Source organism: Artemia sp. Qi Xiang Cuo, chromosome 11 (assembly GCF_049724085.1).
Source record: "Artemia sp. Qi Xiang Cuo chromosome 11, ASM4972408v1, whole genome shotgun sequence".
Classification (NCBI taxonomy): Eukaryota; Metazoa; Arthropoda; class Branchiopoda; order Anostraca; family Artemiidae; genus Artemia; species Artemia sp. Qi Xiang Cuo.
The window spans coordinates 25,914,985-25,940,649 of NC_142804.1; the positions used below are offsets into that span (position 1 = coordinate 25,914,985).

At 35.9% G+C, this 25,665-nt stretch overlaps 1 protein-coding gene across 2 annotated transcripts in view; it reads right to left on the reverse strand.

The window, feature by feature from the left end:
* LOC148946802 (uncharacterized) overlaps positions 1-25,665 on the reverse strand; it is a 226,332-nt gene that overhangs the window by 145,419 nt on the left and 55,248 nt on the right. For both annotated transcript variants that reach the window (XM_089097151.1, XM_089097152.1), the window contains exon 6: positions 24,226-24,362. In XM_089097151.1, the coding sequence (XP_088953277.1) occupies positions 24,226-24,362 (137 nt within the window). The remainder of the gene's footprint in view (positions 1-24,225; positions 24,363-25,665) is intronic.

The following is a 25,665-nucleotide window of genomic DNA, read 5'->3' on the forward strand; positions in this document are numbered from 1 at the left end:
CACTTGCCCTTTGAATTTCCAATCGAATGAGACTGCGTTGAACAAAATGGTTATGTCAAAAATTTGACTGAATATTTTTGGGGAAATGGTGGGCGTGGAAGGGGTTTTAGTTGCCCTCCAATCACTTTCGACTATTAAGAAGGAGACTAGCCGTTTCAATTTCCAATCGAATGATCCCTTTTTGAAGTTTCTACGACAAAGTTCTCTATAAAAACCTTATATGCCCCAGGGCATAACTAACAACCCTTGCCATGAGGGCTTTGAGGGGGGTTGTCATCCTCATAGATCTAGTTTCCAGAACTTTCAACTACGTGAACAAATTAGCCATCTCAAAATTTGGATTGGATGTGTTTGGGGAAAAGGTGGGCGTGAGAGGGGAGTTAGTTGCCCTCCAATCCCTTTCGAATATTAAAGAGGGCATTAGCCCTTTGAATTTCCAATCTAATGAGCCTTTTTTGAAGTTTTCATGACAACGCTTTCTATAAAAATCCTATATGCCCCCAGGACACAACTTACAACCCTTTTCCTGAGAGCTGTGGGGGAGTTTCCTCCTCAAAAACATAATTTCTATCTGGAAATCAACTACGCCGAACAAAATGACTATCTCAGATTTTTTATTGAATGTGTTTGGGGAAATGGTGGGCTTAAAAGGGTTGTTAGTTGCCTTCCAACCACTTTCGACTATTAAAAAGGTCACTAGCCATTCCAATTTTCAATCGAATGAGTCCTTTTCGAAGTTTCTACGACAACTCCTTTGATACAAAGTGCCCTGGTATGAAAAAAAAATAATACATTGTGCCTACATCGTTCTTTACTTAGGCAGGCGTGATTGCGCTGCCTATGAAACAAATTTTCTAAACGATAGAAATGGTATTACTTTAAGAGCAGTCTTAGGAAATCGTTTCAAGCGGACATTCTTATCTCAAGTTCTCTGATATGGAATTTTTCTGTAAGAATACCAACAGTTTGAGTGGGCCTCCCGTTATCTCAAGCCGATGTTTAGAAGTGAATTTGAAGGGAAATTATGTCTCAAAAATGAAGTTTTGTTGAGATCTCTTTTTTGTACTCTAATGGTATCGAACCGTTTATTGATTATTGATTATGACTACTACTGAGCAGGTATAATTATTGTAATATAATGGCCCTGGGCATTCATTAGATGAAGAGAGATCTACTCTTTTCTTCCTTAGTGGTCTAAGATCATGAATAAGGTTTAACGGCGATTCCCCCAATGCTACCGACTACATAACCAAAGTCTTAGATGTCGATATTTTTATCTTTAGTTATAGATGGGAATATATTTTCTTTTCCAACGACACTTATTTTATCTTCTAAGCAACTTCCCATTGATTTTATGAAATTTGTATTTGATGTAGGAATCGAACGCTAGACTCATGATTTCCTAAGGTAAAAGAACGACACGTTACTCGACTGAGCCCACAAGCCCTTGAAATATTGTGATTTTAAAATACATTCTAATGTGTTCAATATATTGTTTTCGGGACGTTGGCCAACTGATGTTAAGCGTCACAATATCGTGAGAAGCTGCTTGCACAATCAATTTATCAATGTGATTTTTGGTAGGTGTTAATAGTTATCTGTTTCCGGGCATCACTTATCGCATCCTCCTCAGTTTATGCATACCACGATGATTTGAGATGCAAACTGGACAGATAGATTCTTTAGATGGTAAATGGAACTGTGCACATTGGTTTTCCATCACCGGGCTTTCGCATGAGTTTGGGCCCCACATTCGAATCCAGGACCCCGAGTCCCGTTCTAGGGCTCCATGTCCCCACTCCTGGGCCCCAAGTCCCCCACCATAGCCCCAGGCCCCAAACCAGGGCCCCGAATCTCCACTCCATGCCTCCCGACTCCAGAGGCCCCAACCCTCCCCCATCCAGGGCCCCCTCCAGGACCTCCCATTTTTCCTTTTTTCTTAGAATTAAAAACAGACGGATTTTCATGTCTTAAAATGGCATGCAATCTGGTGAACATGGTTTTGGATTTTTTCTTATGCGGCCGCCCCACTGGTACTCTATGGTTGGTCATCGACAATACTTGGTTTATTCTATGTTTTCAATCATTATTAATTGTGCACTGGAACGATAAACATATAAGTCTTATTTTAAAGAAAGTGAAGATGATTTTTTTCGAGAAAGTATGTCTGCATTATAGAGTTGTCGTAGCATTGAATGCTGACAAGGACAAATATTTGAATTGCAAAAAAAACACTAATGGTGACATCATTGGAAACTTACGCGAGCGTTGTTATGCCAATGAGAGAAATTTCTTTTGAGTATCGAAAAAATTCAATGGTACAAGTGTTAGTTATGCCAGAGTCGAATTCCCAAAGATGATAGTGTTTAAAAACTAATGCGAGCCCAAAACTAAAAGTTAATGACAAGGGCCAACTTCTTGCTCATTGTGTGGATAACACATTACCTCTTGATAAATCATATCAACATCTTTGTGGTATTACCATTCAACAGAACGTAAAAGCAAAACGAGCGGACTCCAGCATCAATGTCATAAATCATACCATGTCTGTGTGTCGGAACTGTAACCTGTTTAAAATTAATGTGTTAATAGGAAGTATAATCGAGAGCAAAATTAAAAGGGCATGGACAGATAACATTGCCAAGGAAATTATAGACAATTCAATAAATAGCAAAGCATCACTGAATGTTAATAGTACCCCTGATAGTTTACCATTAGATACCCTCTTTGAACAGAATAATGGTAAAGAAGGAACATTGAAAATGAAATACTTCAAGAAAGTATGTGCCCATAATAGAGGTATTGTAGCATTTATTGCTGACAAAGGTAAATACTTAAACTATGAAAAAAGTACTAATGGTGACACCATTGGATATGTATGCGTGCAGTGTCATGACAGTACGAGATTAAACTTCTTTGGGCTACCAAAAAATTCATTATTACTGATTGTGAATATAATAGAATACAATTCCCAGAGATGATATTTTTTAAACATTATGCATACCTAAAAGTAATAGTTGCCAATGAGGGTCAACTTCTTGCTCGTAGCGCGTGTAACATATTACCTCTTGATAGATCATATCGCCATCTTTCTGGTATTAGCATTAAACAGAAGGTAAAAAGAAGACAGACATACTGCTGCACCGATGTCATAAAATATATCATGTCTCAGTGGCAGAATTGTTACCTGTGTAAAAATATAAATGCTACCTGTTATATATAAAAATATACAATGTTATAAAATGTACAATGTTACCTGTGTATATATACATTGAAACCGCCGGCAAAATAAAAGGGTATTGGCAAATAATATCACCATGGAAGTGAACCAATGAACCAAATTAACAAATGGTTCTGTGGATTCTTTGAAGGGTACCATACGATGATGCTTGGCTGTTTTTATTGTTCACAAAATCAAATATTTTGCTCAAATTCTTACTACAGACATCTATTAATTTACAGTCATAGATGGTGCCGTTTTTGTTTTCATATCCATATACTACCATCTTTTTTTCAATAAAGCTATTGATGTTATCACAAGTGATTTTTCACTTAGGTTACACTAATGTTATCACTGATTTTGACTAAGGTTCGTTAATAAAAAAAGTATTTTTGTATAGAAAAAATTCAACTACTTGGTAAATTCCAAGTCATTTGGTGACTGAGTATCAAAAATTAATAAGAAAACACATTTGCATAGCACAAACTCAGCTACAGGGTAAATTCTAAGTCTTTTAATTGGTCAGCAAGCATAAAAAATTAATAGAAAAAACACTTTTGCATAGAACAAATTTACCTACTTGGCAAATTCCAAGTCTTTTAATTGGTGAGTAAGCATCAAAAATTAATAAAAAAAAAGCACTTTTGCATAGAAAAAACTCGGCTACTTAGTATATTTCAAGTCTTTTAATTGGTGACTGAGTATCAAAAATTTATAAGAAAAAAGTTCTTTTGCATAGAAAAAACTCGGCTACTTAGTAAATTTCAAGTCTTTTAATTGGTGACTGAGTATCAAAAATTAACTAAAAAAAGCACTTTTGCATAGGAAAAATTCAGCCACTTGGTAAATTTCAAATCTTTTAGAAGGTAACTGAGTATTAAAAATGAATAAAAAAAAGCACTTTTGCATAGAAAAACTCGGCTAATTAGTAAATTTCAAGTCTTTTAATTGGTGACTGAGTATCAAAAATTAATGAAAAAAGCACTTTTGCATAGGAAAAATTCAGCTACTTGGTAAATTTCAAATCTTTTAATTGGTAACTGAGTATTAAAAATTAATAAAAAAAAACACGTTTGCATAGCCCAAACTCAACTACTAGGTAAATTCCGAATCTTTTAATTGGTGACTGAGTATCAAAAATTAATTTTAAAAAAGTAACAAAATCAGCTATTATTTGGTAAATTCCATGTCCTTTAACTGATGACTGAGAATCAAAAATAATAAAAATAGCACTTTTGCATGCAACAACTTCAGCTACTTGATAAATTCCAAATCTTTTAATTGGTGATTGAGAATCAAAAATTAAGCAAAAAAAGGCACTTTTGAATAGAACAAACTCAGCTACTTGGTAAACTCCAGGCCTTTTAATTGGTGACTGAGAATCAAAAATTACTAAAAAAAAACATTTTTACAAAGAACGAACTCAGCTACTTGGTATATTCCAAGTTTATAATAAGTGACAAAATTTTGCATAGAACACACTCAGCTAAAAGGGAAATTCCAAATCTTTTAATTGATGACTAAGTATCAAAACTTAATAAGAAAACACCTCTGCATTGAAAGTTTGCGTAGTTGAGTTTGTACTATGCAAAAGTGTTTTTTGTTAATTTTTGATAATCACTCACTAAATAAAAGACTTGGAGTTTACCAGGTAGCTGAGTTTGTGTTATTTAAATGTGTTTTCTTATTAATTTTGTATACTCAGTCATTAATTAAATGACCTGGAATTTACCAAGTAGTTGAATTTTTTCTGGGTAGGGACTTGAGCAAAGTATTTGATTTTGCGAAAAATAAAAAAACAAGCATTGTCTTATGGTACCCTTCCAAGGATATTCACTTCAAAGAACCATTTGTTAATTGGGTTAATTGACTGCATCTGATGGTAAACTGCCAATGATACTAGCAACATTCACCGATGGTTTGCTTTCCTTAGAGTTGTCATTAATTTCTATGGTGATATTAAAAAATTTTCTAAACATTCGATTTGCTAGCGTATCCTAAAATTAATAGAGTCACAACAAAGTAATGCATAAAATATTTTAATTGAAACAATGACGTACACATTGTTACATTATATTAATATCATCATATTAAAAGTTTCAATGTTTCAATTCGTTCCAAAAAATTGTTCATAATGTTTTCTCGTGACAGGGCATTTCGGTGTCATACACGGCTTTTAACATGGTTTCACCTACAATCGCAAAATACATCTCATTATTGGTATTATTGTGTTCATTGACTGTAGCTGATGGTAAACTGTCAATGATACTAGAAACATTCACGGATGCTTTGCTTTTCTTAGAATTGTCATTAATTTCCATGTTGATATTATTTACCAATGACCTTTTTAATTTGCCAGCGACTTCAGTGTCTATTGCCATATTATTTTTACACAGGTAACAATTCTGACACTGAGAACTGATATGTTTTATGACATCGATGCAGCAATATGTCTGCCTTCTTTTTACCTTCTGTTTATTACTAATATCCGAAAGATGGTGATATGGTCTATCAAGAGGTAACGTGTTACCCGCGCTACGAGCAAGAAGTTGACCCTCATTGTCAACTATTACTTTTAGGTGTGCAATTTGTTTAAACAATATCATCTCTGGGAATTTTATTCTATTATATCCTCCATCAGTAATGATTAATTTTTTGGTAGTCCAAAGAAGTTTAATCTCTCACTGCCATGACAATACACACAAACATTTCCAATAGTGTCACCATTAGTGCTTTTTTCATAGTTCAAATATTTGTCTTTGTCAGCATTCAATGCTATCATAACTCTATTATATGCACATACTTTTTTGAAGTATTTCATCTTCACTTTTTCAGCATTGCTTTTATTTTGTTCAATAATGGTATCCGATGGTAAATTACCAGTGGTACTATTAAAGTTCAGGGATGCTTTGCTTTTCATTAAATTGTCTTTAATTTCCTTGGCGATGTTATCTGTCCATGCCCTTTTAGTTTTACTCTCGATTACACTGTCTATTACCACGTTATTTTTACAAAGTTTTCAGTTCCAACACATAGTCATGATATGATTTATGCCATTGATGCTGGAGTATGATCGTCTTGCTTTTACGTTCTGGTGAATTGTAATACCACAAACATGTTGATATGATTTATCAAGAGGTAGCCTGCTACCCGCAAAATGAGCAAGAAGTTGGCTCTCGTCATCAACTATAAGTTTTAGGTTTGTTTTATCTTTTGGCACTATCATCTCTGGAAATTTGACTCTGGCATAACTAAGACTATAACCATTGAATTTTTCAATACTCCAAAGAAATTCAATCTCTCACTACCACAACAATGCTTGCATACGTTTCCAATGATGTCACCATTAGTACTTACTTAACAATTCAAATATTTGTCCTTCTTAGCATTCCATGCTACGACAACTTTAACATGTAGATATAATCTCTCGAAAAAATTCATATTTACTTTTTAAAATAAGACGTATGTGTTTATATTTCCATTGCACAGTCAATATAATCGAAAACATTAGAATAGACCAAATATTGTCGAAGTTCAACCGTAGAGTACCAGTGGGATGGCTGGACGAGAAAAAATCCTAAAACCATGTTCACCAGACTACATGTCATTTTAAGACATGAAAAAAAGCTACAAAATCTGTCTTTTTTTAAGAAAAAAGAAGGAGGAGTCCCGGTGAGGGGAGGGGGCTGCGCCCAGGAGAGGGAGGGTTGGGACCCCTAGAATTGGGGGCATGGAGTTGGGACTCAGGGCCCTGGTGTGGGACTTGGGGCCCTGGTGTGGTACTTGGGGCCCTGGTGGGGGACTTGGGGCCCTGGAGTGGGGGCATGGAGAACTGGATGGGGACTTAGGGTCCTTGATGAGAATGTGGAGGTCCAAACTTATGCGCAAGCCCGGTAATGGAGCACCGATGTGCACACAGTTTCATTAACCACCAGAAGAATTTTTCTGTCTGGCATGCATCTCAAATCATCGTAGTAAGCATATTCTCAGGAGTAAGCCATAAATGATGCCTAGAAACAGATCACTGTTAACACCTACAAAAAATCCAATTGATAAATAGAATGTGCACATAATTTTCTACGATATTGTGACGCTTAACATCAGTTGGCCAACTTCCTGGAAACAATAATTGAATTCATTAGAATATATTTGTAAAATCATAATATGTTCAATGGCCTGTTGCCTCAGTCGAGTAACATGTCGTTCTTTTACCTTAGGAAATCTTGGGTCTCAGGTTCGATTCCTACATCAAACACAAAATTAATAAAATCAATGGGAATTTGTTAAGAAGCTCAAAAACGTGTCGTTGGAAAAGAAAACATATCACCATCTAAAACTAAAGTTATCAATAACGACGTCTATGACTTTGGTTATGTAGTTGGTGGCATTAACGGAGTCGCCGTTAACCTTCTTCGTGATCTTAGACGACTAAGGAAGAAAATATTAGTGCTCTCTTCATCACCATCTAAAACTAACAGTAACGATGTTTATAACTTCGGATGTGTAGTCGGTAGCATTAGGGAAATCGCCATTAAACCTTATTGATGATCTTAGACCACTAAGGAAGAAAAGAGTAGTGCTCTCTTCATCTAATAAAAGCCGAGGGCGATTACTTTACAATAACGATACCTGCCCAGTTGTAGTCATAATCAATAATCAATAGTCAATAATCAATAGTCGGTTCGATACCATTAGAGAACAAAAAAAAATCTCATCCAATTGTTTATTATAATCCATGACAAAACTCCGTTTATAAGATATAATGCCAATTCAAGTTCTCTTATAAATATTGGCTTGAGATAACGGGAGGCCCGCTCTAACTGTTGGCATTCTTACTGAAAATTCCATATTGGAAAACCTGCGACAAGGATGCCCGCTTGAAACGATTTTCTATGGCTGTGCTTACAGTACTAGCACTTCTATCATTGAGAAAATTTATTTCCAAGGAAATTATTTATATTATGGAGAAACTGTGTCGTAAAGAGAGAGGATATTAGAGACTGGAAGCTCCAATATGGCTGCGCTTGTATTGTATAGGTCTGCGCTTGTATGCTGGGATAATAGTGCTCTTGCCGTAAGATGGGGCAGGGCTCCGCTTGTAATAGGGCTCATGTTGTACGGTGGGACAGGGCACCGCTTGTAATAAGGCTCTTGTCGTATGGCAGAACAGGGTACCGCTTGTAATAGGGATCAGGTCGTATGGTGGGAGAGGGCACCGCTTGTAATAGGGCTTTTGTCGTATGGTGGGACAGGGCACCACTTCCTTAGATTGAACCCATACTACTATTGACTCTTGCATTATTAAATACACCTGCCAGTTTTTCGCAACAATCCAAACTAGACAAGTTAAGTTACATAGCAGATGTTACGTACTTTTGGTTTTTAAATTTTTCATTGCGTAAATTATTACATATTTAAACTATAATATTGATCAAGTGGCCTAGCTTTGAAAAACCTAGCCTTAACAAGCTGAAAGAGAGGATATATTCTTCATTTTTTAGTCGTATGGCACGGATAATTAAGGAACATTTAATATATTTTTCTGTTTTTTCTGTCTTTCTTAGGAAAATGGTCCATTATTGAAAAACTTAGCCTTAACTAGCTAAAAGAGAGGACAAATTGTTCATTTGTAGCCGTATTGTACGGATAATTAAGGAATATATAATATATTTTTATATGTTTTAAGTCTCTCTTAGGAAAATTGCCCATCTTTGCTAAACATAGCCTTAACTAGCTGAAAGATAAGATAAATGCTTAAATTCTAGTCCTATTGCACGGGTAATTAAGGAACATTTAATACATTTTTGTATTTTTTGTGTCTTTCTTAGGAACATGACTTATCTTTCAAAAACTTAGCCTTAACTAGCTGAAAGCGAGGATAAATTCTTCATTTTTAGTCATATTGCACGGGTAATTAATGAACATTTAATTTTTTTTCGATTGTTTGTGTGCTTCTTAGAAAAATGGCCAATCTTTGCAAAACTTAGCCTTAACTAGCTGAAACAGTGTTTTATTCTTCATTTTGAGTCGTATTGCACGGGTAATTTAAGAAAAAATTTATTTTTTCCACTTTTTGCATATTTTCTTAGGAAAATGCACCCCCCCCCCGCCCTAACCTAAAAACTGAAGAACCCTAGCAAGCAATTCATTCGGGACCCAATTATGCAGTTCAACCAGGACCCTAGCGAGCAATTTCAACTGAGTGCTCTAACCTAACCACCGGAGGAGCCTAGCAACCAATTAAAGAGGGGCCCCAAGCAACCAATTTCACCAATAAGATGTTTCAAGACGTTTCAAGACACAAGGTTATATTTCAATCACTCCACCACCCATAAAATTCATTTAGCTCCTCCACCTTAACTTTTTAAGCAGTAAAACCTGCTACTCCAAGCAATTCACGCCACAGCGGCATTATTTGACTCCCCCTCTGTCATCCACCTGGCACCCTATTTACCATCCCCCTAGGACATTTTCAACTTTTTTCCTCCGAAAATAAGCTTGTTAATCTAAGTTAAACAATGTTTTATTTTTGTGTGTGTTTTTTTTTAGCGAGACTTGGTATTTCATTGCTAGAATGTGATATTCCAAGGCAATTCACACCACAGAGAATTTAAAACATTTCTTGAACGAATCCTGCTCTTTATTTGCATTGTTTTTTTTAATTGACAGCGTGGTGACACCCGTTTTATACGCCAAATGGATATATTTTCTATTGCTATTATTTTCTGACTATACCCAACCTGTGCCACACTATTACTACTCTGCGGCACCCTCTAACATCACCTCATCATCCCATAGATATTTTGAAACATTTCTTGTCAAAAATTACGCATTCAATCCAGTGATTCAACTTTTCGCAAGCCAAGACTATCACAATGCTCCTCAAAACACCTCACACCACCATGACATTACATGTCTGCCCCGCTGTCATCCAAAATAATTCTTACAGAATAAGAATAGATCCTAAAAGATCACAAATACTTCTTACATAGTACAAAATACTTATTAGAGCACAAAAAAATCGTACAAAACAAAAATACAACCTATGAAATTACAGATTCTTGTTACTCCCGAGTTATTTATTTAATGTCAAACATTTCCTCTTCTTTGGAAAATACAAAATCAAAGTGTAACTTCTCTCTCTCTTCTATAGAAAAATCCAGAATCAAAGTGTAACTTTTTTCTCTTCTACGGAAAAAGTTAAGAAGGGACGTGGATCTTTTTCTCTTCTGCAGGGAAACAGAACTGAAGGGCAATTCTTTTTCTCTGCTGTGGAAAAATTCAAAATCGTAGTATAACTTTTTACTCTTCTATGGAAAAATCTAGAACAGAATTTGATCTTCTTTCTCTTCTTTGAGAAAATTCAGTCTGTCCTACCTCTGTAGATGTTTCAAAAGGCAAATTGGAAGTTTTTCATTCGAAACCTATGACCTAGGATACTTTAGTAGTGTTGTGTCGTGGCTTATCATGTCTGTGCTACCTCACTTGATTTTCCAAAGTGCATTTTGGAAGTTTTTCGTTTGATACGTATGACAGGATATTTTTGTAGTGTTGCGTCGAGGTTTATCTTGTCTCTGCTACCTCTGGTGATGTATGAAAACGTATTTCGGAAGTTTTTCGTCTGAAACTTATGACTTAGGATATTTTTGTAGTTTTGTGTCGTGGTTTATCTTGTCTTAGTACCTCAGTTGATAATTAAAAAATGCATTTTGGAAGTTCTTCGTTTGAAGCGTAGGACTTAGGATGTTTTATAGTGTTGTGTCGTGGTTTATCTTGTATGTGCTACCTCAGTTGATGCTTCAAAGTGCATTTGGGAAGTTTTCCGTTTGAAACGTATGACTTAAGATATTTTTTGTAGTATTGTGTCGTGGTTTATCTTTTCTCTGCTACCTCAGTTGATGTTTCAAAGTGCATTCCATAAGTTTTTCGTTTGCAACGTATGACTTAAGATATTTTTGTAGTTTTGTGTAATGGTTTGTCTTGTCTGTTCTACCATAGTTGATGTTTCAAAGTGCATTTTTGAAGCTTTTCGTTTGAAAAGTATGACTTAGGATATTTTTGTAGCGATGTGTCGTGGGCTGTCTTGTTTATATTTGCTCTGCTATATCAGTTGATGTTTCAAAGTGAATTTTGGAAGTTTTTCGATTGAAACATAAGACTTAGGATTTTTTTGTGGTGTTCTGTCGTGGTTTATCTTGTCTGTGCTACCTCGGTTGATTCTTCACAGTTCATTCTAGAAGTTTTTCGTTTGAAACGTATAACTTAGGATATTCTTGTAGTGTTGAGTCGTGCTTTATATTATCTGTGCTACCTCATTTGGAGTTTCAAAATGCATTTTGGTAGTTTTCGTTTGAAACGTATGACCTAGGATATTTTTGTAGTGTTTTTGTCGTGTTTTGTTATTATAAAGTTTAAAAAGAACTTTTAAGGACTAAATTGGAAACTTTCTTGGTGCTAGTGCTTTCAGGTTAACCTACACAAACTAGCTATAGTTAGTTAGGTTAGATGACACCTTACTTTACCTAACCTAGCCTGTGTGAGTTAACGTGAAAGCACTAGTACCAAGAAAGTTTCTGTTTTTGTCCAAAAACGTTCTTTCTAAGTCTTATAATAAAAAACAACGATATAACACTACAAAAATATTTTAAGTCTTATTTTTCGACCTAAAATATTCTAAAATGTACTTTGAAGCATCAACTGAGGCCGCGCAGACAAGATAAACCACGACGCGACACTATAAATATATCCTAAATCATACGTGTCAAAAGAAAACTTCCAAGACGCACTTTTAAACAGCAACTGAGGTAGCACAGACAAGATAAAACACGACACAACACTTAAAAAATATCCTAAATCATACGTTTCAAACAAAAACTTCCAAAATGCACTTTTGAACATCAACTGAGGTAGCAAATACGAGATAAATCACGACACAACACTACGAAAAATATCCTATGTCTTACGTTTCAATCGGAAAATTTACAAAATTTCCTTTGAAACATCAACTGAGATAGCACAGCCAAAATAAAGCATGACACAACACTACAAAAAATAAACTACGTCATACATTTCAAACGAAAAACTTCCAAAATGCACTTTGAAGCGTCAACTGAGATAGCACAGACAAGATAAACCTCGACATAGCACTACAAAAATATTCTAAGTCATACTTTTCAAACGAAAACTTCCAAACTTTACTTTGAAATATCAATTGAGGTAGCGCAGACAAGATAAACCACAATACAACGCTACAAAAATATTCTAGGTCACAGGTTTCGAACAAAAAGCTTCCAATATGCCTTTTGAAACATCAACAGAGGTAGGACAGACTGAATTTTCTTAAAGAAGAGAAAAAAGATCAAGTTCTGTTCTGGATTTTTCCATAGAAGAGTGAAAAGTTATACTTCGATTCTGAATTTTTTCCAAGGCAGAGAAAAAAAGTTACCCTTCCGTTCTGAGTTTCTCTATAGAAGAGACGAAGATCCACTTCAGTACTGAATTTTCTTAAAGAGGAGAAAAAGTTCTACGTCACTTCTGAATTGTGTTCGTCAAAGAGGAAAAAGTTACACTTCGATTCTGAATTTTTTTCCATAGAAGAGAGAAAAAAATTATGAAGGGTCGGTACATAGTTCCACTCTGTCCTCAATTGGCAGGACTCATCAGAAGAGACATTATTGAGGGTTTTTTGTTCAGTTTAAACGATCGATTCTGATGTAAATGGGGTATTTTTGCAGGTAAATAGCTGAAAATGCTCTAGAGACCGATGACGGATGCCATATGGGTGTCACGGGCAAAACGTATAATGACATGGTGGTGCGGGGTGTTTTGAAAATAATTTCTGAGACCACACTGGCTAATCATGATACACAAAAAATCGCGAAGAAAGGAAACGAGGACAATTAACAGCCAGTGAAAAAATTGAAAAATTATGCAAATATTTCGGTCAAGACCTCCGCTTGACCGTCCTCAGTGCAGAATAAAACTGATAAAAATATAAAAACCAAACCTTAAAATAAAAACACCAAACTAAAATTGGACGACCCTTTCCTAGTAACGGTGGAAGGGTAACTGAATAAAAAACACAAGTCTAAATGGCATTTCAGAATTTCATTTTGCGTAAAGCACTTTTAAAGGCTGATCGCTTTCCAGTTTGATTGTTATCGGAGACTCTATTCGATTGCATAATATAATTTTGTGGATGTATGTAAGAACGATCTGAATTAATAATTTTGTCATAAATGGGACTTAGAAAAGTTTCTCCAGTGTCCCTATTAAGAGCTACCTTTTGGTGAATGCGTTTTTTTATTTCAACTACCTCCCTGAAAACTTGCGTAAGACCTTTAACGGGGGCAACGATAGAGGCCTCGTCAAACAAAATGAAATGGTGTGGATTCTCGTACACATGTTGCGCCAAGGCGGAATCAAAAACCTCAGGCCTTTGGCGTAACCTCATTGCCTTGTCGATTGAGGACTTGTGCTCAGATAGCCTCTCCCCCACTTGCTGTTGGGTTCTACCAACATAAAAACAGCCACAAGAACAAGGAATTCTATAAACACCACTACCCAGAATGGGGCTGGTTTTATCTTTGCCGTTGTTAAAAAAGTTCTGTGTAATATTTGAATTTTTAAAGGCGACGCTAAGTTTGTTTTTTAAGGATTCTTTTCAATTTGTCACTCAATTTTGGAATGTAGGGTAGAACAGTGAAAAGTTTCTTATCATCCACCAATGGGACGGTATCTGTTGGGGCTTGTGGACCTGATGCCCTCCCCTCTGCATTTTTTCGTCTTCTGTCTATAATGGTCTCAAGTAATTTTATAGGGTAGCCATTGCAAAATAAAATGTCATTAATATAGTTAATTTCTGAGTCTATGTGAGGCTCTGAGCATATTCTTATTACTCGGTCAACCAAAGAAATAACAACTCCTCTTTTTATGCAGGGAGAGTGGTTGGAGGAAAAATGCAAATACCTATCGTTATGCGTAGGCTTTCTATAAATAGAAAATTCAAGGCCAGGAGACTTATTGAAAATTAAAACATCTAGGAAAGGAAGTTTGTGGTTATGTTCTAGTTCTATAGTGAACTGAAGGTTAGAGTCCAAAGTGTTTAGATGAGTTAAGAAGGAGTCAAGTGACTCTCCTCCATGCTCCCACAGAGAAATAACATCATCGACAAACCTGCCCCAGAAACGGTGTTTTATCGGAAAATTTTCCAGAGCACAGATTTCTATGAATTCCATATAAAAAGTTGCCAAAAATGGTGAAAGACTTGTACCCATGGGTAAACCCCTAATTTGGGTGAAAAATTGATTATTATATCGGAAATATGAGGAGAAACTATTGCAAAGACGGACGAGACGCATAATAGTTTCTATATCCAGTGTTTTGTAGTCCATTTGATCAATATTATCTTCTAATTTCCTTTGAAGAGCTAGTTCACATTTTTTAATATCGTAAGACGTATACATAGAAATGGCATCGAAACTGGCCAAAATTGTATCTTTTTTTATTTCAATGTCTTTTAATTTGTCAACAAGGTGAACTGAATTTCTTATGTATGAAGTTTGCGTTTGCATAAGGGGGCCAAAAATTGTTGACAACCATTTTTACCAATCTGGCAGTCGGAGAGCTATAAGAAGCCACAATTAGGCGTAGAAGAACTCCATCTTTGTGGAGTTTTGGGAGCCAGAATAATTTAGGAGCTGAACAATCTTTAGGATAAAATAATTTATACATTTGTGGAGTAATAAGTCTTTCAGTTTGCAAAATTCCTAGCTCCTTTCGTACTAAACGTGTGAACTTATCGGTGGGGTCTGAATCTATGGGCTTGTAAGTATGGATGGTTGATAAAACATCTGTAACTTTTGTATTATATGAACTTTTATCAAGGATAACAGTTTTATTTCCTTTATCAGCCCTGGTGATAATGATGTGTGGGTCTTTTTTTAATTTTTGAGAATTTTGTTTCCTGATTTTTTGACCTTGAGGAATATGGACTGAAATCAAGAATATTCTTAACCACCTCTCCTCGAAGTAAATCTGGATTTTCCACAGCACCACGTGAACCAAATATACCCGCCTCCACATTGGAGACTATCTTTGAGAAATTTACTTGTGTTTGAGGCAGGCAAAAATTTAGGTCGCTTAGAGAAAATATGGGTTTTCTTCCGGAGTAAGAACTTTAGAAGATAGGTTCTCAATGGCCGGACCAGGACAAAATCTCGGAAGAAAACGTCTGGAATTCTGAAATTTTTCGTACTCTAATTTTTCAAACTTTTCTGATAAACGAGCCTTAGCCATGAAAAAGTCGTGGCGGAAAGTATTCTGAGCTATTCTAGATATCTGCTGAAAATCCGTCGGTGAAAGGTTTTGCTGTAGAAATTGTCGAGTTTTTGAAATTGTATTACTTAGGAAAAAACGTCGTTTTTTTTTTCTTTTAAAAGACCACAACGCTTGGGTTGTGAAAAAATTTGAATCAATGGCTTGAAGCCTAATTTTTCACAACAAATGTCTGAAAATGTCTTGGGGTGCTGAGGTGATGTTAGAGGGTGCCATTGACTAGTAATAGTGTGGCACAGGTAGGGAAAAGTCGGAAAATAATAGAAACAGAAAACATACCCATTGGGGGTATTCAAATGTTCGAAAAAATTAAAATGTTGATGACGAGTGTCGCAGGGTGCCACCATACTGTCAATTTTTATCAAACCAGTCAAGATAAAGAGTAAGCCCGTTCAAGAAATGTTTTAAATTCTCTGTTGCGTGAATTGCATTTGAATATCACATTCTAGCAATTAAATGTCAAGTCCGTTGTTCAAATAAAAAACAATCTTTAATTTAGATTCACAAGCTGATTTTCGGAGGGAAAGGATTGTAAATGTCCAAGAGGGGGATGAGGGCTTTCCACTTGGACGACAGAGGGGCAGGCGCCTAATACCATGGTGGTGTGAGGTGTTTTAAGGAGCGTCGTGAAAGGCTTGGCTTGCGAAAAGTTGAATCACTGGATTGAGTGCGTATTTTTTAACAAGAAATGTCTGAAAATTTCTTGGGGGTGATGACGTGATGTTAGAGGGTGCTACAGAGTAGTAATAGTGTGACACAGGTTGGGAATTGTCAGGAAATAATAGAAATAGAAAATATATCCATTGGGGTTATTCAAACATTAAAGAACGCCTAAAATTTTGATGACGGGTGTCACATGGGTGTCACCACTCTGTCAATTTAAAAAAAAATCATTGGAAATGAGACACGGGGCTCGTTCAAGAAATGTTTTAAATTCTCTGTGGCGGGAATTGCCTTGGAGTATCACATTCTAGCAATGAAATCACAAGTCCCACTATTAAAAAAAATCAGTGCTTAATTTAGATTCGCAAGCTTCTTTTTGGAGAGAAAGGTTGAAAAAGTCCTAGGGGGGTCATGAGTGGGGTTGCTACGTTGATGACAGAGGGAGAGTCAAATAATGCCACCGTAATGTGAATTGCTTGGAGTAGCATGTTCTACTGCTTAAAAAGTTAATATGAAGGAGTTAAATGAATTTTCTGGGTGGTGGGGTGATTGAAATCTAACCTTTAAGTGTCTTGGAACGTCTTTAAACATCTTGGCGGTGAAATTGGTTACTTTTGGCGCTGGTTTAATTGGTTGCTAGGCTCCTACAGTGGTTACTTTAGGGCTCTCAGTTGGAATTGCTCACTAGGGCTCTGGTTGAATTGAATGATTGGGTCCTGAATGAATTGCTTGCTAGGGTTCTCCGGTAGTTAGGTTAGGGCGGGGGTATTTTCTTAAGAAAACATACAAAAAATAGAGAAAATACAAATTTTTCCTTAATCAGCCGTGAAATACGACTAAAAATGAAGAATTTATGCACCCTTTCAGCTTTTTAAGGCTAAGTTTTCAAAGGTGCGCCATTTTTCTAAGAAAATACACCAAAAATAAAAATAAAATACTAAATGTTCCTTAATTACCCACGAACTACAACGAAAATGTAGAATTTATCCTCTCTTTCAGCTAGTTAAGGCTAAGTTTTGCCAAGAGGGGGTCATTTTTCTAAGAAAAAGACACAAAAATGGGAAAATATATTAAATTACCCGTGCAATACGACTAAAAATGTAGAATTTATCCTCTCTTTCAGCAAGATAAGGCAAAGTTTTCCAAAGAAGAGCAACTTTTCTAAAAAAAACATAGCCTACAAAAATAGAAAAATATATTAAATGTCCCTTAATTACCCGTACAATATGACTAAAAATGAAGAATTTATCCTCGCTTTCAGCTAGTTAAGGCTAAGTTTTCTAAAGATGGGTCATGTTCCTAAGAAAGACACAAAAAATACAAAAATGTATTAAATGTTCCTTAATTACCCAGGTAATACAACTAAAAATGGAGAATTTATCCTCTCTTTCAGCTAGCTTAGGCTAAGTTTTTCAATAATGGACCATTTTGCTAAGAATGACACAAAAAATAGATTACCGGTGCAATACCACTAAAAACGAAGAAAATGTCCTCTCTTTCAGCTAGTTAATGCTAAGTTTTGCAAAAATGGGCCATTTTCCTAAGAAAGACACGAAAACAATGAAAAATATATTAAATGTTCCTTAATTATGCCTGCAATAGGTGCAATATATTAATTTGCAAAGTTTTGCAAAGCTAGGCCATTTGATCTATGATGTAACTTCTATACGTATTAATTTACGCAATGAAAAATTTGAAAACCGAAAGTACGTAACATCTGGTATGTAACATAACTTATCTAGATCGTATTAGTGCAGAAAACTGGCAGGTGTATTTAATAATGCAAGAGTCAATAGAACTGTGGATGCTTGTGCTCTGATGCAGAGAGGGTGGGAAATCATTTAACCGAATGGAACATGGGGATTCTTATTGCCGTGTAATTGGCTATTTCCTAGAATGTATTCCTCGCAATAGAATATCAGAAATACACTACTGGTCAAATTGTCTAGGGCGCAGTTCCATTGGATGGAAATAACCTTTCAAGTCCTAATGAGGACAAAAAAGTCCTCACTGGTTGAATTGTCTAGGGCCCAGTTCCGTTGGATGGGAATGACCTTTCGAGTCCTAATGAGGACAAAAATCATTAGAACATAATAGTCTTCTGAGAAAAAATACATTAAAATAAAATAAAGTCTAAAAAAAGTATTATGCAACAACCCACGTGCGTGTCCTCCTCAGTTAAAAGTGGGGGTCCCCTCGGGTCCTGAAAAGACGGTTCAAGTGAGACGGTTCAAGGGAAAAAACAAAGGAACTAGACGCAGAAAAGATCTTAAATGGCTCAATAGACTAACTTGTAAAGCTCTCACTGGTCTTTTACTTGTCATGAAATCAATAAATTTTACTACACGATTTTAACTCTAAAATACTCAAGCAAGCCTATTATTCAGTAAAGCGCTAGTTTTTCATAAATCTACAAATGTAAGGAAATACCACGAGCAGGTTTGTTTGAGACAGCTTTTAAAAATGTGCTGCATAAACTGCGAAGCAGGGGTTTTGTTGTTTTTCAGTTTCAACTTCGTTCTTTTCTTTATGAAAATTTATCCTATGTCAAATGTATAAGTGTTTTAGAAACCTGAGGAACATTAAAAGAATTTATAGTATATATTCAACGCACTTTACGGAATTTCTTGTTATTATTAATACGAGTATTCTGCCGCAATGCTGCAACACATTTTAACTTCGCATCAGATAATTGAACTTTCATTATTTTTTATTCTTAAATTTTAACATTCCAGGAGAACTGACCGTTAGAAATGAATGGGCGCAACAAAGACAATACCTATTGTAAACATACTTGTCTCATCCAAGATTCGAACCTAGGTTACCAAGGCCACAACAAAATATCTTAACCGCTACATCAGCTGGTGCTGCATAATTGTGTTTGTCTTATAAGTTTTCCTGTTCCAAATTACCCGTTTATTACAAGCTAATATTTTATGACAATAAAATAATCAAGACCTTCGATCTGAGATCGAAAGAAGAATTGGGAAATTACGAAAAATAAGTGTATTCCCTTTAGATATCCCCTTTCCTTTTATTAGTGCTTTCAGTGACTTTCTCTCAAAGCCCTTGTCTGCATGGGCGCCCATAAGCTGAATTCCAGGGGGGGGCAAATTTCGTATAATGGCTAATTTTAAAGCTATATAATATAAATCACACAACAAAATCAGAAAAATACGGCACCATCAGTCCGCCAGGGGGGGCAAGAGCCCCCCCCCCAACCCCCCCTAATGGGCGCCCATGCTTGTCTGTTATTTACAGTGAGATTACTGAGTCTGGCCAATATCCGCAAATTTAGAAACAGGGTTTCATAACCGCTTTGAAAAAGAAAGACGGAAAACCTGTTTTGAAGGTATTCGTTCTATTTCATTCACTCATATATTCTCCAAGTTATATGAAGGATTGCTTGCAGATTCGCTAAAAGAAAAAATCCTACCTTTTACTGACCCAAGACAATTTGGGAACATCAAATCCACTTCTACTTCCCATTACCTTGTTTTTCTTATTGAATAAATTGATTTCTGGCAAAACCTGATCGCTGGCTAAATTTAATTTTCATTGGCCTTCAAAAAGCATTTGACCTTGTTAACCAGAATATTTAATTGAGAATTTGTATCTGATTTCAATATTGATTCTTTCCTGGTTAAATTGGTTGCCTCTTTTTTATCAAATAGATCACAGGTAGTTAAATATAAGAATCATTATTCCAGTCCCCTCCCTGTCCACAATGGATACCTCTAGGTACTCTCCTAGGTCCCCTCCTTTTTTCTGTTATGAAAAATAGCCTTGCTAATGAATTTCCCGACATATAGAAATTTGTGGATGACCTAACGGTTATTGAATCCTGCTACCGAAACTTAGTAAGCAACTCTATGAGTATCCTCAATGATATTGCAGATGACACTGTGGACTTAGACATGAAAGTAAATCCCTCTAAATCTATGATAATGCCAATATGTTTCCTTATAACCTCACCCTATCCCCCCAGATATTTCTGTGTGTCCCTTTAAATTGCTTGGGGTTACAATTTCCTCTAATCTAAAGTGGGATATCCACGTTAAAAATATTGTCCATAGAGCTAATGCTTCTATTTCTCTCCTTAAGCTCTTAAGAAATTTAATATTCCCCCCATCCCATTCTTTAAGGATCTATACTTCCTTTGTCCACCCACATCTTGAATATACTTGTCCAGTTTGGAATCCTGGCATCTCGCGTGATGAATCAGGAAAAATGGAATCCATTCAAAAAAGAGCCCTAAGAATAATTTTTAAAGAAGCTAAGGTACCATACTCGCTCCTTCTAAAAAGGCCAAGCTGGAAACTCTTGAGCATAGGAGAGGAACGTTGTTCCTCCGTTTTGCAAAAGAAAGCAATAATAAACCTTCGCACGGAAAATATTTTCCCCAAAAGACACTCCCCATCAAGACACCGGCTGCCACGCACTGTTTCTGAACCCGTTCCTATCTTGTCCCCCATCCGTTGCTTAATCTCCAGGTATGAAAAGAACATTTCCTTACTGATAAAACAAACCACTAATTTTCCTTTTTTTTTGGCAGTCTACTGGTGATACCCAAGTTTCATGTTCGTTTGATTCTTTTGTTTCCTCCCCCTTTTTATATGTTCTCTTTTAAACCTTTTCAACGCTAATTTTATCTCACTCTTTTTAGTTTTGTTTCAGTTTTTACCTTTTTAACTTTCTGACATTTTGCCACTTAATATTTTTTTTTTTTGAGTAATGTATGGTCTTGCCTTTCTGATATTGTTGTTTTTGGCATTGTTAAGCCGGTTTTTTAGTTGTTGTGCTTTGCTTATGTTTTTTTTATTTTGGTTTCATGACTCCGAAATGCGAATTCGGTCCTTCGGTTTCTTGTGATAGACATTTTTTAAAGTAAATATCTTATCTTGTCTCTTATCCCATCCTTTCTCTCATTATAGTCCTAGAAAGCGGTATTTAACCACATTTTTCGTACAGTTAACTATTAGAGATACGGTCAGTCAGTCGGGTATCTACAGTAATCCGTAGATTACTGTAGATAATTTTTCGGAGCGCCCACGCTTTAAAACAATACTTCACGACAGTCATCAGTGTGGCTTCCAATATTCTAAGTTTGGTTCACAGACTTATCTTCCTATCCTTCCGAACTGTTTTCATCTGTGAAAAAAAAACTTGGGCCTTGGCTTTCTACTCTTTACATCTTCACTGCCCCACCACCTTTATTAATTATACTACCTAGGTATGTGAAGCAGTCCACTTGATCGATCTTCTCGTTACCCATCATCACCTTTTCACCTTCGCTTATTCCCGGTCTTAGCTACTTAGTCTTCTTGATATTAATTTTCAAACCTATCCTTGCACCCTGAACTTGCAAACCTCTAAAGTTTTCATCTAGGATGCTTAAACCATCAGCATAATCTAATTCTAGGAGAGTTTCACTTCCCCATTTGATTCCATGTTCTCTCATTGCTTTTCCTTTGCTAATTGGGACAAAGTCCATAAAAATAATCCATATAAAATGGGGATAGAACGCAACCCTGCTTTACTCCTGATTTAACGCAAAACCAGCCACTAACCTCATTTCCTACCTTCACTGCAGCAATATTATTTTCTTACATATCAATAATCATTTTAATATATTTATCTGGTATGCTATACAAGGATAGGACCTTCGCTAAGGCTCTTCTATCAGCTGACCAAACGCTTACTCATAATCTATAAAACTGAGGACAAAAGGCGTTTGATTACCCAGGCATTTCTCAATTGTTAATTTGAGAGTGAAAATTTGGTCAACATTTCCTATACCCTTCCTAGTACCACAGTGTTCGTCTCTTAAAACTTTGTCTACAGCATATTTAGACCTAAAAAGTATCATCATACTAAGTAATTTGCTTCCTACAGAAACCAGGTTAATGCCTTTGTAATTACAGCACTCATTCTTTTCACCTTCCTTATGGAGGGGTTTAATTGGAGTTTTCCTAAAATCGCCAGCTGCTTCCCCTTTTTCAAAATTTCTATTTATAATCTTCAGTAGCTAATCTCTAACCTCACAATCACCATATTTAATAAATCATGTACTACGCTTTCCTGCATCTGAGACCTTACTATTTTCTCAATTCTTTTAACACTACCACTAATTTTTCCTCACAAAATAAAACTTTCTTCACATCCAAGGTATCACAAACTTTTTCAAAAAGTCTATATCTTTTTCTGTAGATCTATCCCAGTTTAGCACATTCTCAAAATGTTCTGCCCACCTCTCTTTAGCTCTTTCTTTATCACTATTTGTGGCCCCGTTCCTATCTGCAACTGGGGCAACTCCAGATTGACTATTCCTTTTTAATTTATTAACATGCCAATACAATAATTGACTGTAATGCCGTCTGGCTACATCTTTCAGACCTCACCCAATAAATACGGACCTCACCAGAACTCACCTAATAATTACGGACCTCACCAGAACTCACCCAATAATTACGGACCTCACTAGGCCTCACCCAATATTAACGTCAACGGGGCTCTTGCAGGAAGCTAAGCAGATAATCCAAATATATTCTAGCTTACAAAATATTCTCTTTCAAGAAATACTGTGGAGATCCAAAAGCCACGTGAAGATCATTTGACAGGACATGCAGTGTTACTGCAGAATCATCAGTAAGTCAAGCTTTTTCTTGCATATTGCATAACAAATTTCAGGATATTCGGGGAGGTTTTCAGCAATCGACAGACTTTAAGCAAATTTCCCAAGCATGAAAACTATTATAGAGGACACTATGCAAAACTTTACGGCTGTCTCTGGAAATCTTCCCCCTCTCCAAGGAGGGGATTTACACCCCTAAATTTTGAGGAATGAGGTATAGTTTTCAACAACGTAGTACTCCGACTGAAACAATTTGTCTGTATTTATCTCAGATTTTTACAGTTTTTGAAAGTAGAGCTTGCCTGCTTTCGGCTCAAATGCCAAGTTACTTCAGCATTTCAATCCCTAAAAACTTTGGGATGGGCAGTAAAGAAAGAAGAGAAAAACCAGCTTAGTTTTATTACAGACTCCGAAGATGTTGTGTCTTTCGTATGGGTCTCCGCATTAAGTTCTATGTTAATTAAGTTCTCAATGCTCCCTGAATGGAAGATGTGTGCTTCCTGGCGGCCATTTGCCCTCTTTTCCCCTGTAAATGACAAGTCTTGAACAGGTAATTAATTTTATTCAAACTTTGTTGCTGAAACCGTGAAATGTCACGCAGTATGGTGGGTATCCTACACAATAGCGTTAGGGAATATCAACCAAGATACTGTAGCTTGAAAATTGCCTTTTCTGGCACCCTGCCCCTTCCCCTTCCTACGCCCCTTCTGCCCCTTCCTACGCAATATTCAATCCCTCTTCCTCCTGCTATCTACGTTTTAATGAAAACATATCAGAGCATAGATACATAGATGGTGCAAGATCGTGTGATCATGTTTACCTACTACTTCTCAAAAGAATTGAGCTTAAAATGTTTTGCGAAGGGAATTTACTTAAATTTTCATTAATTATCTACTTAAACTTAAAAAAACAAAACCAAAAAAAAAAGGGGAAATTTTAGCGTTGAGACTAGGAGAATTGAAAATAGCAGCGGTCCACCTTATAATTATAGTAGCTGCTGTTCATTTTGTGTCTGAGCTTCTCTCTTTGCTTCCATGTAATTTTTTTTTTTGCATTTATTTAACTAATATTAAGGCCATCAGTATAATTTTCTTAAGAGTCTCTCCATAAATAAGCATTGGAATAAATTTTTGAAAAGTCGTAAGATCAAATATGAGCATACCCAAGCATTCTTTGGTGGTAAAATTTGTTACCTTGTATATCAGAAAAGCAGCACTTGTGTTTTGTTTCAGCTGCAGTAGAGCAAAACATTGAATAGGAACAGAATTAATAGTCTAAGTTTCAGAATTATTCTGTAACCTCCTATTAAAGATCATTCTTTTCATAATATTTTATGTTACTTAAAGGAAATTAAACTGTATCTGGAATTTACCTGGAAGTTTTCCTTCGTTTCTTCTAGTGGAACAATTCCTTGTATCCATTGATTTCCAAGGTTACCGGATTGAGTAAACAACAATTTCGATTCAAAAAACTGTTTATTTTCTGGTTTCAGGAGGATGTTCAATGTACCTGAAAATAAAAAAAGTGTAAAGAAAGTTAGCAGCTAAGTAACATGTTTGAAATACAATTTGGCCATTATAGAGGAACTAGAATTCCCATATTTTGATTAGAGGAGCCATGCAACGGAAAGAACTACGACTAACAATGGGATTTCTGAAATTAGAGAAGTGGAGAGAGCATAGCTGCATGTTGTGAACTAAAATGTACAGTTACCGCAACACTTCAGAGGAAGTGACGTCAGAGATCCAGATTCTGCTCTTTTCAAGTGTAAATTCGCAGTCCATAGTAATTTCTGCTGGCTATAGGTTTGACGTCTCAGTTACTTATATTGGCTTTAAGTTTTAAATCTTATGTAAGCTAAGTTAATCTCGCTTTACTCTCTAAATTTCTTCATCACTCTTCTTGGGCGCTAATATTTTTTAAATTTAATGCTTATAAGAAAGAAATAGTAAGCTAGATAGGTTTTTTTTCTACCGCCATCTGCATTATGTAGAACGGATAATTGTTGATGTTACTGGAGGGCCCAGCTTGAAGATCATTGCCAAAAACGGGAAAAGGGTTCATCGCAACATGAAACGTATCACCAAGGAGCAATGGCCCCGTATAGGGAAAATAGCTCATTTAAAGCAAAGGGCTTATAGATGAATTTTAATTTTTTATATACATAAATTCACATTGTTGAAACCTAAGTCGTGCAAAGGTTTTGATGTAAAGCATTATGGGGGCCGAATATGTCCTGAAGACCAAGCTCCACTGACTCGTGCTTGTTTAAGGATTAAACAGTAAGTGCTCTTAAATGGCCAGATGACAGAACTAATTCTAAGTACAATAAACACAGATTTGTGACATGATGTTTGACATCCACTACGATTAAGAGTTTTTATTTAAATAATTTTAAAGGACAAAATTCTAGCCATAAAACTGCCTGACGCCTCCTGAACTTTATCCCTGGGTGTATTGGACCTTGTTGAAATTGCGATCAGTTACGGATCTTGGCCAGCATAATATTGAGGCCCAGAGGTTGGCCCAAAGGTCAAGATTTCTTGCCAAATTTCATGAAAAATAACGAAATATGTTTTCAATGCCTTGACCTTTTTATTACCGTAGCTTATAAAATGTCAAATTGCTGCTCAAATTTTGGTTTTTGTATTAACATATTAGGAATAATAAATTTAGGTTACTTGTATAATATGACACACATTTTCATTATTTTTTTTCTTTGGTTTAAATCTATTCTATTCAGATATACGGGTAACAAGTTTGGCTCGACAAAATCTTTAATTTAAGTAAGATATTTAGTATGCCAATTTTA